Raw genomic sequence first — 14,808 nt, 5'->3', positions numbered from 1 at the left:
TTATCCTCCTTAAAAAACCATATACTGCACAAATATGCAGACAACAAACTAAAGAGTTTTTGAACTATTTTTTTACAGTAGATAATTTGATTTTGCCATGGATTCAGGCTAAATTAATACTTAGTTTAACTAATTTATTCTTAAAACAGGCAACTTTTATGAAGTTGAACATTTCTAGTTTTCTAGTGTCAGTTTATTTTTACAGTTGGAACTCAAAAACAAAAAAGAAATAATTCCCTGATAATATATAAATAAATATGATACCACCTCCCTGAACATCCTTTGGTAGCTCAGAAATGACAATGAGATACTAAATAGTCTAAGTTTTCCTTAGTGCTGAAATAAATCTCTAAACATCATGAAACATCCCCTTCCCCCAAATAATTACCCATTTAGTGACTGGTGAGACATCTACTAAAAAGATGAAAGGATCTTCCAGGTGACCCCTGTCTTACCTTGGGATACTGTTTTACTGGTATCAAGACTCGTTCCTTCAGTTTCATGTTCCTGTGAGAAAATAAATCCAGGTAGTTCTCCTCATCATCTTTCTTTGATTCACCCTTCTGAATCTTCTCGATTTCTAAATAGAATAAACAGTCGTTTTACTTTTGAAAGGAAAATTCTTCAGTCTCTTTAGAGCTATGACCTTGAATACTGTATGAAAGGAATCAAGGAAATGAAGCAACATGCTCTCAGGAAGAATCTTACTCAAAGCACTTACACCAACAGCTGTAATCATAAGTAGAGGCAGTTTTGCTCTGTACCTTCCTAAGCAAATAAGTCTTTAAAAAGATTTCCCAAGAATCACTGAACTTCCAATAAAGAAAAAGGAAATTCTGTATTTGGTATCAGTGTCAAAATTCACATGTGGTTGGTATGACTAGAGAAACATCAATTCTCTAAATACAAACTTTCTGCTTCCCAATGACTCACTCCTTTAACCATCTGGGGAAGTTAATTAAATTTCAAATTTCCAAATGAGACTAAACAGACAGAAATCTGCTCTCTGTAAGACTGTTTAGTACCATCCTTTCTACCCTTCAAAAGGCAACCTCCTGTTGCCATCTAATCCAAACTAAATGCCCAAAGAGAAGAAAGCTTCTTAACCTATTTTAGTTGAATTGGTTAAGATGGTTATTTTAGACCTCATCAGAAAGGGCTTTTTGCACTAAGCTGCCAGCCATTATTTAGGAATAGCAGCTTAAACAGTAATATGGTTACGGACAGCCCAAGAGACATTTTCAATCCTTTCCTTTTCTCACTCAGGGCTCCAGTAGCATCCCCTTGAAGCACAGGGCCTCCCACAGAGAAAACACCCATTACTTAATCAGGACTGCTTTACCCAATGTCTACGTTATAACTGTAGGCAAGTACAGGTTTTCCACTCCATTACCCCACCCACACACCACAGCATGATAGAACCAAAAGTTAGAGATGACAATCTGTGGAAGGAGTCTCAAGACCAATAACTCCAAGCACTCATAAAAGCCTTAGGTTTGAAACCAATCCCCACCAAAAAATTCCTATTATGTTTCTTTCTATATTAAGAACCAAATTTCCCATCATCATTTATAATCCCTGCACTTAACAGTTTTATAATCATCATTTAGTCAAGTTGAAACTGAACAGAAGTGTAACTCTATTCAGTGACTAAGGGAAGAGGGAGGTGTTAAATCAACTCCAAGTTTCTGCTCTTTCCCCAAGAACAAATCTCCATGAGACATCAGGACTTGACCTCAAGGCTCCTATTGATACCACAGCATCATCTCCTAAAACTTTATAGTGAGCCAAATGTGCTTCATTTGTTCCTGGGTAAATATATTTTCTAGATAACCACAATGAACCTTTTCTTCTATTAACACAGGTTAAGATAGGAAGAGCCATTTAAACTTAAATCACCTATATTTAAGAACCTCTACACAAAACTCTCTCTCACTTTTCAGATGAAACTATTTCTCATTCATTATCTAAGTACTAGATGCTCAGGGTCTCACTGACAGCTTATCACCAGCCTCCCTTCTCTTATTAACTATCATTTTAAAAAAAGCTTGTTCCCATGTATCATCTCCCTCTCACTGCCACTCTATCCTGCCCCCATCATAGTATTTGCATAAACTTCCTGTTTAGAAATCCCCACTAAAAGCTGATAACCCAAGCTTCATGAACTTTAGGGGGTCTTTTGTAGCCTTAAATATATAGAATGTATAAACTTGTAGGAAGGCACAATAGTTCATCTTTGATCATGGCTCTCTGTGCCCTTTCTGTTAGTTCTTTCACAGCTCATCAGAACATAGTTTTTAATTTTGTTAGTTTGGATAGTTTTTAGACTGGTTCAGGTTACAAGGTTCAAAACATTGAGATTTCATTCACCTTTTTAATTCATTCTAATACTTTAAAAAGGAGTCCTACTATATTCTGCAGCAGTATACTTTAGAGCAGTCATGACTAGTTTTAGATACTAATTCTTAGAAAGGTTGTAGAGAAATGGGAAAGGCTTCAGAGAAGTGAAACAAAGATGATTAAAAAGATGAAAAAATCTCAAAAAAACCCAGTGAAGTTAAACAACTAAAGCTGTTTAAAACTACAGAACAGAAAATTAAAAGGTGATCTGCATAAAAAAGGTTAAAGGACCTACATGTGCAAAAATGTTTGTGGCAATCCTTTTAGTAGTGGCAAGGAACTGGAAACTGAGTGGATGCCCATCAGATGGAGAATGACTGAATAAGTTATGGTATATGAATGTTAAGGAATATTATTGTTCTGTAAGAAACAATCAGAAGGATGATTTTAGGAAAGCCTGGACAGTCTTACATGAACTGATAAGCTAAGTGAAATAAGTAGAACCAGGAGGACATTGTACACAGACACAAGATTGTGATGATGATCAATTCTGATGGATATGGCTCTTTTCAACAATGAAATGGTTCAGGCCAGTTCCAATGGTCTTTCAATGAAGAGAGCCATTTGCACCCAGAGAGAGTATTGTGGGGACTAAGTGTGGATCACAACATAGTATTTTCATTTTTTTTTGTTGCTGTTTGCTTGCTTTTTTCCCCCCTTTCTGATCTCATTTTTCTTATGCAGCATAATAATTGTGGGAATATCAATAGAAGAATTGCACATGTTTAACTGTTGGATTACTTGCCATCTAAGGGAGAGGGTAGGGGGAAAGAAAATTTGGAACACAAGGTTTTTGCAGAGGTGAATGTTGAAAATGATGCCTATAATGGATTGAGGCAGCATTACTTAATGGATAGAGCACCAACAGAGTAGTGGGGGAGATGGAAGCTAAATTCCTGCTTCTGAACCATGCATGAAACATGCTAAGTCATTTAATCCCTCAGCATTTTAGTTTAGACCATCTAAATTACAGGTGTCAAATCAGTCTTCAGACCACATATAACCCAAAGCACTCTGGATTGTGTCCCAATCTAAATTAAAATGTAATCAGGAAATGCTTAATGAAATAAATGAAAATACAACATGGGATGTAGATTCTGTTAATATGTGGTTTTCTATATCAGCATGAAGCTAGCAGAGATGCTTATGTATCTTCATTTCTTTACAATTCTTTGAGTTGATAGGTTGCAGAGATGATGCCTACTTGTAATATCAAAAAGGGTATCCTCATTTTGACTTCCTTGTAACAAGCACATCAAAAAAGTAACTTTTTCTTTCCAGTTAGCTCCAATTTTTTTTACATTTGAACTTGTTTATTTTTAAAAGTAATTCCAAGTTATATTTTGATTAATCTATTTTAACATTGAGATGTTGATGTTTTGAATTCAGAAAAAGATTTGTTATAAGAATTGCTTTTATTTTAAAATAAAGTAATTTGCATATAGAAAAAAAAAAGAAAATGATGCCTAGATTTTGAAAATAAAAAACTTAAAAAAAAAAAAAAAAAAAAAAAAGGCGATCTGCTCGGTATCTTAATCTATATTAAGGGCTCTCATGAAAAAGATATATATTTATCTATAGTTCTCTAAATATGGAAGAATAAAAAAAGCTTAAATTTAAATGAGAAATTTGGATTTTACTTAAAACCAAAATAATGGGAAAACCAATCCACTGGATTTTCAGGAAGGAAGATAGTCATTCTGACTGGATAGTATAAACCTTCCCCTGACCCAATCAATGACCTCTCCAGCTGAATCTAGGATTCTCTTCAACTTTCTTTCAAAAAGGAATGGGGTTACAAGGATGTGATAAATATCTTCAAGAAAAGATTAGCCAGCTGCATCAACAATGGCTTTCTCCTAAGCAAAATGTGCTTTATTCTTTTGTCTCGTGAAGCAATCTTTAACTTTCCTCAAGGACCAAAGGAAATTCAGTGGAGAGAAAACCCATCATTTCCTAGAGTAAATAATGTGTATACAGAAATCTGTGTTGCTACCAGAAGAAGCCTAAGAATGCATAACTGAGAAAATGCCTTACTGCAACACTGGAAAGGTAGAAAATATTGTCAGTTAATTTATTGACTAATTTTGCTTTCCTGCTTTTTCTCCCTTCTGTTACAAGGGATGGCTTTATTAGAAGGATGGGGGAAGGAAGGAGAAAGGGGGCAGATATTCACAACTGTAGGTAATAATAAAAACATGCTATTGATAAAAACTAAGAAAAAATGCATTACTCCCTTGAAATTATACCTTCAGACCATAGATTCACAGCAGAACCCTTGGAACTTGACTTTTTCTCCCAAGTGCTATCACCTGAGCCTAGGTTGCTCTGCCCTACCTCCTCCAACCAATTCTTCAAACTCAAACCCTACTTCAATCTAAACTTTTCCTGATCACCCTCAATCTAAAGTAAAGTACCCTCTTCAGAATGCCTACTACAAATTAAGTTCCTGGAAAACTCCATAAAAGTTCAGGTCACTGCTCTGCCCAGCATAACATTGTCCAAAAAATACCTTGGTAACAACTCTTCTGTTGACAAGAATTAGCCTGGCAAAGAGGACAGAGCATGTCTCTGAGTCATCAAGAGCCCTGAGTTCAAGTCCCATCTGATAACCCAAAACAAGTCACTTATTGAAGACTATATTGAAATTGCAGAAGCCAGTCACTGGAGTACATTAATTAAGGGGGTTCTCTCTATCAGTAAAGTCACAAATCCCCAAAGACAAGATAAAATTTCTTCTGTTACTCTGAGCTGTTGTTTACCACTTTTGTTGCTTCACTTTCCATATCTGTTGTCTTTCCTTTCTTCTACTTGATAAGCTTCTTATAGAAAGCATCTAACAGATGTTACCGCACACAGTGGACATTCAATTATTATTGGTTTGAATCTCTTGCCCTTAAAGATGGCAAGGTCAGCTTTCTCACTAGTTTGGTGGGAAAAATCAGAAAGTTAATACTTTCAAGTCAAGATAAAATTTGCTTACACTGGAATGTAAATGCCAAAATAGCAGCTTGAGAATCAGGCAGTCATGCAAATTAACAGGCCCAGAATTCAAAAGTAGGCTGCAAACCAATTAAAAAGTAATTTTAAATGAAAATTTAAACATATACCCAGCTCTGCCTCCCACCCTATTAACATCCTACTTCAGTCTGCTGAGGCTTGACATATTTAAGATAAAAGCAAAGAATGAAAGAAAAATGCTTAAAAACATATGAAAAAGCCTATATTTATCTACAAAGCTAGCTTAAATCTGATGTAATTTAATCTAAAAAAATTATGATAGTTATCATTAGACCAGGTCAATAATAGATCCATCATGTTATTCTCTGCTAGAGGCATCCATGGACCTTTTGGGGGGGGGGGGGGGGAACTGGCTTTCAGAATGTTAACTGGAAAAAGTTAAGGTGGACTACAAACACCTCTCAATTCCCTTATAACCTCTACTTTGAATTTACCATTCAGTAAACTTAAGTTCCATTCAAGAACTTATCCAATCCTTTCTTAATTAATATTTTTAATCTGTAGTACTTCTTTTTGACAAGTCCTGTTATGCAAAAGCAATGCTGTATGTATCTTATTTTACTGACCTTAAAAAGGTTCCTTTTAATCTTCAAGGAATTCTCTCACCTTTTCTATTCTACAATTTGGTTAAACAAGTCTGTTAGCTTTTTCCTTATCCTTCATTGTACAGTCTCTGTCCCTATCCCTCTCAACCTTGAATTTTTTCATGTAAGAATCTGAATCTTATCTATGATGTTTTAATCCATTTTCATTGTCCTTCTCTAGACATTTTTCTAATAGTTACATCTTACTTTAACTTCAGTGACCAGAACTTCACACATGCCAAGTATAGACACAGGAACCAATATTTTCTAAAGGGTCAGGAAAGGTTTTGCTGTTTTCATTTTTGCTTCTAGTCATTTCCTGATGATACCCAGGATTTAAGTCTTTTCATTGTTAAGACACATCACAAAACAGTAGATTTCAAGGCTCTTTTTAAAGTCACAGTCAAGAGCTTATAGCTTATCTTGTGAATAGAATACAAATTATTTTCTTCTTTAATATATTCTCATACAAGTATATTTACACATGCCACTATACTGCCCACTCATACAGTCTTAAAAAGTATTTCCTGGGGTTTATTTTATATTTGAAATTCTGAATGAACTGTTACAATTCATTCAGAAATATTTTAACAAAAAGTATCCCAAATCAGAACTGGAATATAGTTTTCAAAAATGTTTATTTATCCTTACCATTTGGTTTTCCTAACAATGATATTTTTCAAGATTATATGATGATCAATTCTGATGGAAGTGGCTCTCTTCAACAGAGAGGATTCAAACCAGTTCCAATTGTTCAGTGAAGGAGAGAGCCATCTACACCCAGGGAGAGGACTATAGGAACTGAGTGTGGTTCACAACATATCATTTTCACTCTTCTTGTTATTGTTTATATGCATTTTACTTTGCTTCTTTTTTCTTGTGCAGCACAATAATTGTATAAATATGTACACATATATTGGATTTAACATATATTTCTATCATGTTTAACCAATATTGGACTATTTGGCATCTAGGAGAGGGGGAAATTGGAACACAAAGTTTTGCAAGGGCTAATGTTGAAGAATTGTCCATGCATGTTTTGAAAAATAAAAAGCTTTAATTTAAAAAAAGAAAAGAAAAAAATGCTGCAAGTAACAAATTTCCTGCAAATTCTTGCAGGAATGACAGCTTTTTTTAATGATTATAGAATCACATGCATTTTTGTAATAAAAAGTATAATTTGGTAACTATTTCTCTAATCCAGTCCCTTCTTCCACGCTTAAGGTGGGATGCACAGAATTGTTTCTTAAAAAATATTTTGAAGCCTGTATTTCAATATCATTAATTTCTTTTATATTTTCTCAGTATTTTACTTTATGCATTTAAAAGCATTATTCTAAGATAGGCTTTACAAGATTGACCAAGGGCCCATAATATGAAAAAGACTAAGAATGTAGGTCCTAATTAAGAGAAAAACCAAAACTTAACAAATGAAAAGGTTTTCCTAAAATTTGTCTGAGAAGGAAACAAAAGGTTAACAAAGGAGGGAAAAACTTCAAGCATTTGAGGATTAATATATTCAGGTGGTTACTCTAAGAAACTTTTCATTTAAAACTCACATTACATAGACTTATCTTTTGAGAAATTATTTAAAAAAGGGTAGAAGGATCTAGTAACCTTGTGATCTCTTATCACAGATTAAAGAGTTAATGTGTGTGGTTACAGTCCTAAACCCTGGAAAATACAACATAGGCCATTTATGATGCATTTCATTTACATGTTTTTAGATACTTTTGGAAATATAAATGCCCAGGATATTGAGCTACTCATGAGAGATGCTAGCAGAAACTAAGTAGTTAAAATGCAAATGAGGAACTACTCAACGGCAATACAAAGCCTAATTATCAGACCCTTCTTTCAGAAAATCAGTGGTTTTTTGAAAATGGGTCACAGATTTAAGCATCACTTCCAGTAATTTTCAAAGAAATATTTACATATCAAAAGAGAAGGTGCTTAATGAAAAGCAATCCATGTCATTTTGACTGCACTACACTAAGCCAATCTGACACTTTAAGTGTCATTTAACACAATTACATCTCAATGTAAAAGGTGAGCATCCCCTCCGATGCAGTTTTCCAAAAGAATTGAATAACACCACACAACCCAGAATTAACTGTGAGCAACACTAAACACAACATGAGATCTAAAAATGCTTCTCCTTATCCCAAATGAGAGGCAAACTGGACTACGTGGATGCTGACAATCTCAGATTTTGTTTTTAAAGTCAGACCTCTTTCAAGATAGAGAACAAAGAAAAGGAAAATCGCTTCTTTTTCAACTCTTCTTTAGCTGTTTAAGGCTGCCAAATAACCTAACGTTCCAGCCCTGAAGGTTCAGATTTTAATGAACTCAATCAACCTCTCATAAGAAGGGTTATTAAAAGAGCACCAACTCGAAGCTAACACAAAGCAGATGGGCTGTGGTGCTAGGGAGACATCCGAGGCACCAGGTGATTGGATGGTGCGGATCGGGGACCGGAGCGTGTTAGTACACCCAGAACAAAGACCGGCGATCTCCATTCTCTGGTGAGCTCTCCACAGGAGAAAACACCCCACCAACACCACAGGCTTTTTAGGCGAGAAGCGGTCGAGCACTTCTCTCCATCCCTGCTCCTCTGGGAAAAGGAATAAAGAACGCCCCGCATCCCCTCCCCCGCGCTTTCGGTCCCCCCCCCCCCCCCGGGCCTGGGGCCGTTCCCAGATTCTCGAGGGGAGAACAAGGTGATCCCACGCCGTTAAACAACCGGGAGAGGGGGGACGTAGAGGAGCTCAGGGAGAAGGCCCCGGCTTTGTGCCTCCAGGCAGCAAGACACTTTTCTCCCGGCGTAGCAAATGGGACGCCCGAGCCTCGGGCCGAGTCCAACTCGAGGGGGCCACAGAGGCGCGGCGCTCTCGGCGGCAGTCCCCCTCCCACCTCTCGGTCCACAGGCGCCCCCCGCCCCGCCCACTTCACCCGACCTCCTTCCCTCCCCGGAACGCCCCGGCCGGGTCCACACGCGGCCCGCACGGGCTGGACGGGCCGAACGCAGCTCCCTCCCCGTCTCCAGCCTGTGGTCAGTCAGTCAAAAACGTGGCGCTCTCGAGGCTCCGGGCACCGGCTACGGCTGGAGCTCCTGGGAGAGGCACAAAGGCGAGAGCCGCGGTTCGGGAGGAATCTTCTCCACCCCGCCCCAAGCTGGGGCGAGGATAAACTGAGGCCCAAAGGCATCTCGTTCCACAGAGGGAAAACAGGCTCCGCAGAGTCCTCGGCACCCCTTCCCCCTCGTTTCCCTTTTCAGACCCGTGACCTAACGTGACATTTCCCCAATGCCACTCCTCTCTCGTGGGTTCGTAGCAAGGGGTGAGGGAGGGAGGACTCCAGGAGCAGGGCCGCAAGTCTCTCCGCGGAGGCCACCCCGGGCACTGCCGTTACGGCGACGCCCCCCCCCCCCACCCCCGGTTGGGTCCGGGCCCCCACCTGCGCTAGCCGCCACGGGGGACCGGCTCACCTGCGGCCAGCAGCTGCATGGCGTGGGTGAAAGACGGGTCCAGGGAGTCCTTCTCGGCCATGAGCTCAGGCAGATACTTGTTCTCAGGCTCCATCTTGGCGGCAGCCGTGGCGGAGGGTGGCAGCAGCGGGGTCGGAGCTGGCGCCGGGCCGCCCCCGCCCACCTCGGGGCCCCCGCCAGTGGCAGACGGCGGCAGCAGCGGCGGCGGCTGCGTGGCCGGGGCGGCCCGAGAACCCCCGCCGCCTCCCCGAGGGCCTCCGCCGCCGCCCCGGGGCCGGTGAGAGGGCAGCGGCTGCCGGGACGGCGCCTGGCGCGGCGGCGGGTGGCCGCCTGAGGGATCCACGGCGCCGCCGCGGCCCAGGGGCCGGCACAGCCGCGCGACGGGGTCGTCCCGGCGCTGCATGAGTGCGGAGCGGGCGGGAGGGCGGCTGAGGGACGGAGCGCGGCGGCGGTGGAGGCCCGCGCAACAGCGGCGGTTGGCGGAGGCGGGAGAGCGGGCGCGGGGACGACCGGAGCGGATCAGAGCGACTCAGCGAGAGAGCGACCCAGCGAGAGAGCGAAAGAGATCACCGGAAGTGAGCGATTGCGCACGCGCGGCCCGCCACCGGCGCCGCCCTGCTCCCAGAACCAAGAACAAAGTCCCCGACTCGGCCACGGCGCCTGCGCGCCACCATCAGCGCGCACCTTGTTAACCCCCCCTCACGTCGACGGCCTCCACAGACCAGCCGGTGGAGGAGAGCCAGCCGAGTCTGCCTAAGACCAGTACGCACGCGCCAGCCTTCTCTCGCTCCTAGTAACACGTGACCAAGTTGTAGAGCGGACACGTGTCTCCACCCCCTGCGGGCGGGCAGCGGGCTGGGGCGGGGGCTGTGGAATGTCTTTGTCTGAACGCTGCCCCGCGGGCTCTGGGAGAACTCGATTTGCCTCAGCTAGGAGCCCCGCCCCTTCTAACAGTCCCTGGGGGAAGGGAAAAGACGAAGGGATCTTAGAAAATAGAGAGGTGCCTAAGGAGGAGGGGGTTTAAGGCCCGGCGGGGGGAGGGGAGGAGGGGAGGAGGGGAGGAGGGGAGGAGGGGAAGGGATTAGGAAGGAAGTAGAAGGGAGCAGAAGGAATGACCGAATAGGGAAAGAGGCTTGGGGAAAAGGTGAGGGGGATGGAACTGACTTTCCACGTCGGTCTCCTAGCCTGCAGTGGCCGACTCGAGACCTAGCTGGCTGCTCAGACTCAGGCTCAGCCAGTCAATAAACATCTGGGAAAGTGCCTACTATGAGACAGGCGCCGGCGGGATAAAAGGCGGGAAAAATCCCAAAACGGCCCCTGCCCTCAAAGAGCTCGCTGCCTAATGGGAGAGAGAACATGCCAACGGCCAAAGAGATGGCGCGTGGGACAAACCAGAAACGAGGGACAGGCCCTGGTTATTGAGGCGAACTGGCTTGTTAACGGCTTTTTAGAGAAAGGGAGATTGAAGGCAGGAGCTAAGAGTGAGCAGGAATAGTAGGCTCTCCCCTCAGCTCCCGCTCGAAACGCGAGAAAGCTTTGTCACAGGTGATGACGAGCTCGGGGATCCCTGGAGTTTTTTTTCCTACTTCATCTGTATCGAATTACAGGTAACTCCCCAAATCACTCCACTTTCATCCCACCCAGTGAATAACGAGAACGTTCTAAATCTCACGGATCAGAATCAAAACTGACGTTTAATTGCTAGTGAAGAAAAGACAAGAGACTTTTAAAAGTCTTTTCTAGCTGTCTTTTCTTGGATCTCATCTACTCTTCAGTGTTTGGAGAGTAACAGCAGAGATCTATACCTCTGATAGACAGATATTTAAATAGGGACAGATCTCTCTCTCTGTCTCTCTGTCTCTCTGTCTCTCTGTGTCTCTCTGTGTGTGTCTCTCTCTCTCTGTCTCTGTCTCTCCCTGTCTCTGTCTGTGTGTGTCTCTCTCTCTCTCTCTCTCTCTCTCTCTCTCTCTCTCTCTCTCTCTCTCTCTCTCTCTCTCTCTCTCTCTCTCTCTCTCTCTCTCTCTCTCTTTATATACATACATACAAACAGCCACTGATGGCTCTGGAGGAGAAAGTGAGATTGGTGACTTTACACAGTCCATCTCAAATTAATCCCATTCACTTACAGGTTCCGGCCTCACCTCCGTGATGTCATGGTCATCTTCGAGAAGGAAGGACAACCACCTGACTTTGCATAAAGAATTTACACAAATCACCCCTCCTACAAGGTGTTAAACAAAAATTACCTCTAAAGGGGCTTCTTGCTGTAAATCTGTGATCCTAGTAAATCCTTCAAATGCTGCAAGGTTGTTGTTATAGCCATCCTAAGACATTTTTCCCCAGGCTAAAAAACCCTACAAATGATCCTCATTTTTTTTTTCTTTTCCCCCCCCTGTGGCTAGGGTTAAGTGACTTGCCCAGGGTCACACAGCTAGGAAATGTTAAGTGTCTGAGACCAAATTAGAACTCGGGTCCTCCTGAATTCAGGGCTGGTGCTCTATCCACTGCGCCCCCTAGCTGCCCCTGATCCTCATTTTTCAGTGGCCTCTTTATCATGGTTGCCATCGTCAGGATGTGTCCTATTTAGAATGGGGCACACAGACCCCTGGATATGCTTTGACAAGACCTTTACAGAGGTTTTCTGGTGGTTCTGCACACTATACTTCTCTTATTGGAGCCAAAGATCACTTTAAGCTTTCTTGGATGGAATATCGTCACTTTTTTTGTTTGTTTGCTTTTTTTTTTTTTTTTTTTTAAACAAAGCTTTTTATTTTCAAAACATATGCACAGATAATTTGACATTGACCCTTGCATAGCCTTGTGTTTCAGATTTTCTCCTCCTTTCCCCCACCTCCTCCCTTAGATCGCAAGTAATCCAATATATATCATCACTTTTTAAAAACTCATATTGATCTTTCATTCCACTAAACCTCCAAAATATTTTTTTCAGGTAGACTGTCTCACCAACACTTGATCCAAATTGTATTTGTGATGTTGACTTGGGGTGGAGTGTGGGAAGGCAAACATGACTTTATTCTTATTAAATTTCATTTTTTGAGATGATATCTATTGTTCGGTGTGTGTGTGTGTGTGTTTAAATGGTCTTGTGATAAACAAGTACTGGAATTAATGTTCATTGTAAAATACGGGCTAGCTCCCTGGAAGGCTTCAGGGTCAGCCAAAGTCAGGATAAATGAAAGTCCTTGGTCTTTAGGGGGAGAAGTGAAGGAGTCAGGCAAGCTGCCACTCCGCTTGCCAAAGATGTATCCTGGAGTCTGGAGTCTCCAGCCTCTCTCCTCCTCATCCTGCCGCCAAGTGACTCTGGTTCCCCTCCCCCCTCCCCCACCTCCAATCCTTGCCTCCAATTAGCTCAACATCAAACATTCAGCAAGTACCAAAGGTGTGGAGAGCCATCACATCACTATCTCATCTATGTATATAGAGCCATTGTCTCACAACGGATGGAAGTGCTAGGTTGTCTGATTTTGGAGTTTCAGCCCCTACAATTCATTTCAAGGAGTTTCTTCTAAGAATCTCTCTATGACTTTTATCAGTGAATGTTTTAACTATACTTCCCAGCTTTTTGTTATCTACAAATTTGAAAGGTATGCCACTTATACCTTTATTTTAGTCTTGGGTAAAAATATTAAACAGTAGAGGGCTAAGCAACAGGCCAACTGCAGACCTTTTTAAAAAAAATTGGCATTGACCCATTAATGACTATATTGGTTCTAACCAATGGATATACTGGATCTATGGAACTATACTATTATCTGATCAATATTCTATTTTATTGCACAGAATACCACAAGACATAGAGCATTCTCCTAAAATCTAAGTATCTTGTCTACAGCATTTTCCCTATCCGCCAGCCTACTTTACTTATCAGGGAAAAGAGAACAAGAAAAGTTAGATTGGCATGACCTGTTCCTGATGAAGTCTTGCTGATTCTTTATGATCATTGCTTCCTTATTCTAGATAGTTATAAGCCTTTATATGTTCTAGAATTTTGCCAGGAATTAAATCAAGGTCACTGACCTATAGTTTCTAAACTACATATTCTCTTCCCTTTTTTTGAAAATCAGGAAAACATTTGCAAAACTCCAGGCCCCCATTCTTCATAATCTTTCAAAGATCACAGAATGGCTAGCCGATCATATCGACCAGTTCTTTTGAGTATTCTTAAGATACATCCAGGTTTAGTGACTTAAACCCATCAAAGGCAAGTGGGTACTTTCTTACAATCTCTTTACTCATATTGTGTATCTACTCATTATTATCCCAAAAGGGATCATTATTATCGAAACGGATGGGATAATGCTGACAACAGAGAGCAGGAAAAATAACCTCGATTCATATTTTATTTCTTTTTCTCTGAGAAAGACAAAAGATCTTTGGACAGGAAAGGTCAGAACCAAAATGGCCATTAGAATTGATGCTCAACAGCAGTCACCAAAACTATTTGGTATTGGCTAAGAAATAGACCAGTCGATCAGTGGAACAGATTAGGTACAAAGGACAAAAAAGGGTACAACTATAGCAATCTAGTGTTTGACAAACCCAAAGATACCAACATTTGGGATAAAAATTCATTATTTGAAAAAAACTGTTGGGAAAACTGGAAATTAGTATGGCAGAAATTAGATATGGATCCACACTTAACACCATATACCAAGATAAGATCAAAATGGGTCCATGACTTAGGCATAAAGAATGAGATCATAAATAGAGGAACAGAGGATAGTCTACCTCTCAGACCTGTGGAGGAGGAAGGAATTTATGACCAGAGGAGAACTAGAGATCATTATTGATCACAAAATAGATTTTTGATTACATCAAATTAAAAAGTTTCTGTACAAACAAAATTAATGCAAACAAGATTAGAAGGGAAGTAACAAATTGGGAAAATATTTTTACAGTTAAAGGTTCTGATAAAGGCCTCATTTCCAAATTATATAGAGAACTGACCCTAATTTATAAGAAATCAACCCATTCTCCAATTGATAAATGGTCAAAGGATATGAACAGACAATTCTCAGATGATGAAATTGAAACTATATTCACTCATATGAAAGAGTGTTCCAAATCACTATTGATCAGAGAAATGCAAATTAATACATCTCTGAGATGCCACTACACACCTGTCAGATTGGCTAAGATGACAGGAATGAATATGATGAATGTTGGAGGGAATATGGGAAAACTGGGACACTAATGCATTGTTGGTGGAGTTGTGAAAGAATCCGGCCATTCTGGAGAGCAATTTGGAACTATGCCCAAAAAGTTATCAAACTCTGCATATCCTTTGATCCAGCA

General features: G+C 41.3%; 1 protein-coding gene and 1 long non-coding RNA gene across 5 annotated transcripts in view; one reads left to right on the top strand and one right to left on the bottom strand.

Annotated features, from left to right (window-relative positions):
• Positions 1 to 10,030, bottom strand: part of KHDRBS1 (KH RNA binding domain containing, signal transduction associated 1) — a 32,818-nt gene extending 22,788 nt beyond the window's left edge. For all 4 annotated transcript variants that reach the window (XR_012488511.1, XR_012488510.1, XR_012488512.1 and 1 more), the window contains exons 1-2: positions 9,493 to 10,030; positions 456 to 580 (exon numbers count right to left, since the gene is read on the bottom strand). Coding sequence is in view for 1 of the 4 variants with exons in the window: in XM_074305329.1 (XP_074161430.1) it covers positions 456 to 580; positions 9,493 to 9,895 (528 nt within the window). In the remaining 3 variants the exon portion in view is untranslated. The remainder of the gene's footprint in view (positions 1 to 455; positions 581 to 9,492) is intronic.
• Positions 10,031 to 10,571: 541 nt separating this feature from the next.
• On the top strand, positions 10,572 to 12,557 carry LOC141559962 (uncharacterized). Its single transcript, XR_012487594.1, has 2 exons — positions 10,572 to 11,099; positions 11,621 to 12,557. It is a non-coding gene; the product is annotated as an uncharacterized LOC141559962 (long non-coding RNA).
• The last annotated feature ends 2,251 nt before the right edge of the window (positions 12,558 to 14,808 follow it).

Source organism: Sminthopsis crassicaudata, chromosome 3, assembly GCF_048593235.1.
Source record: "Sminthopsis crassicaudata isolate SCR6 chromosome 3, ASM4859323v1, whole genome shotgun sequence".
Taxonomy (NCBI): Eukaryota; Metazoa; Chordata; class Mammalia; order Dasyuromorphia; family Dasyuridae; genus Sminthopsis; species Sminthopsis crassicaudata.
Note: the sequence above shows the minus strand (reverse complement) of the source record. Positions and strands in the feature narration are given on the sequence as shown.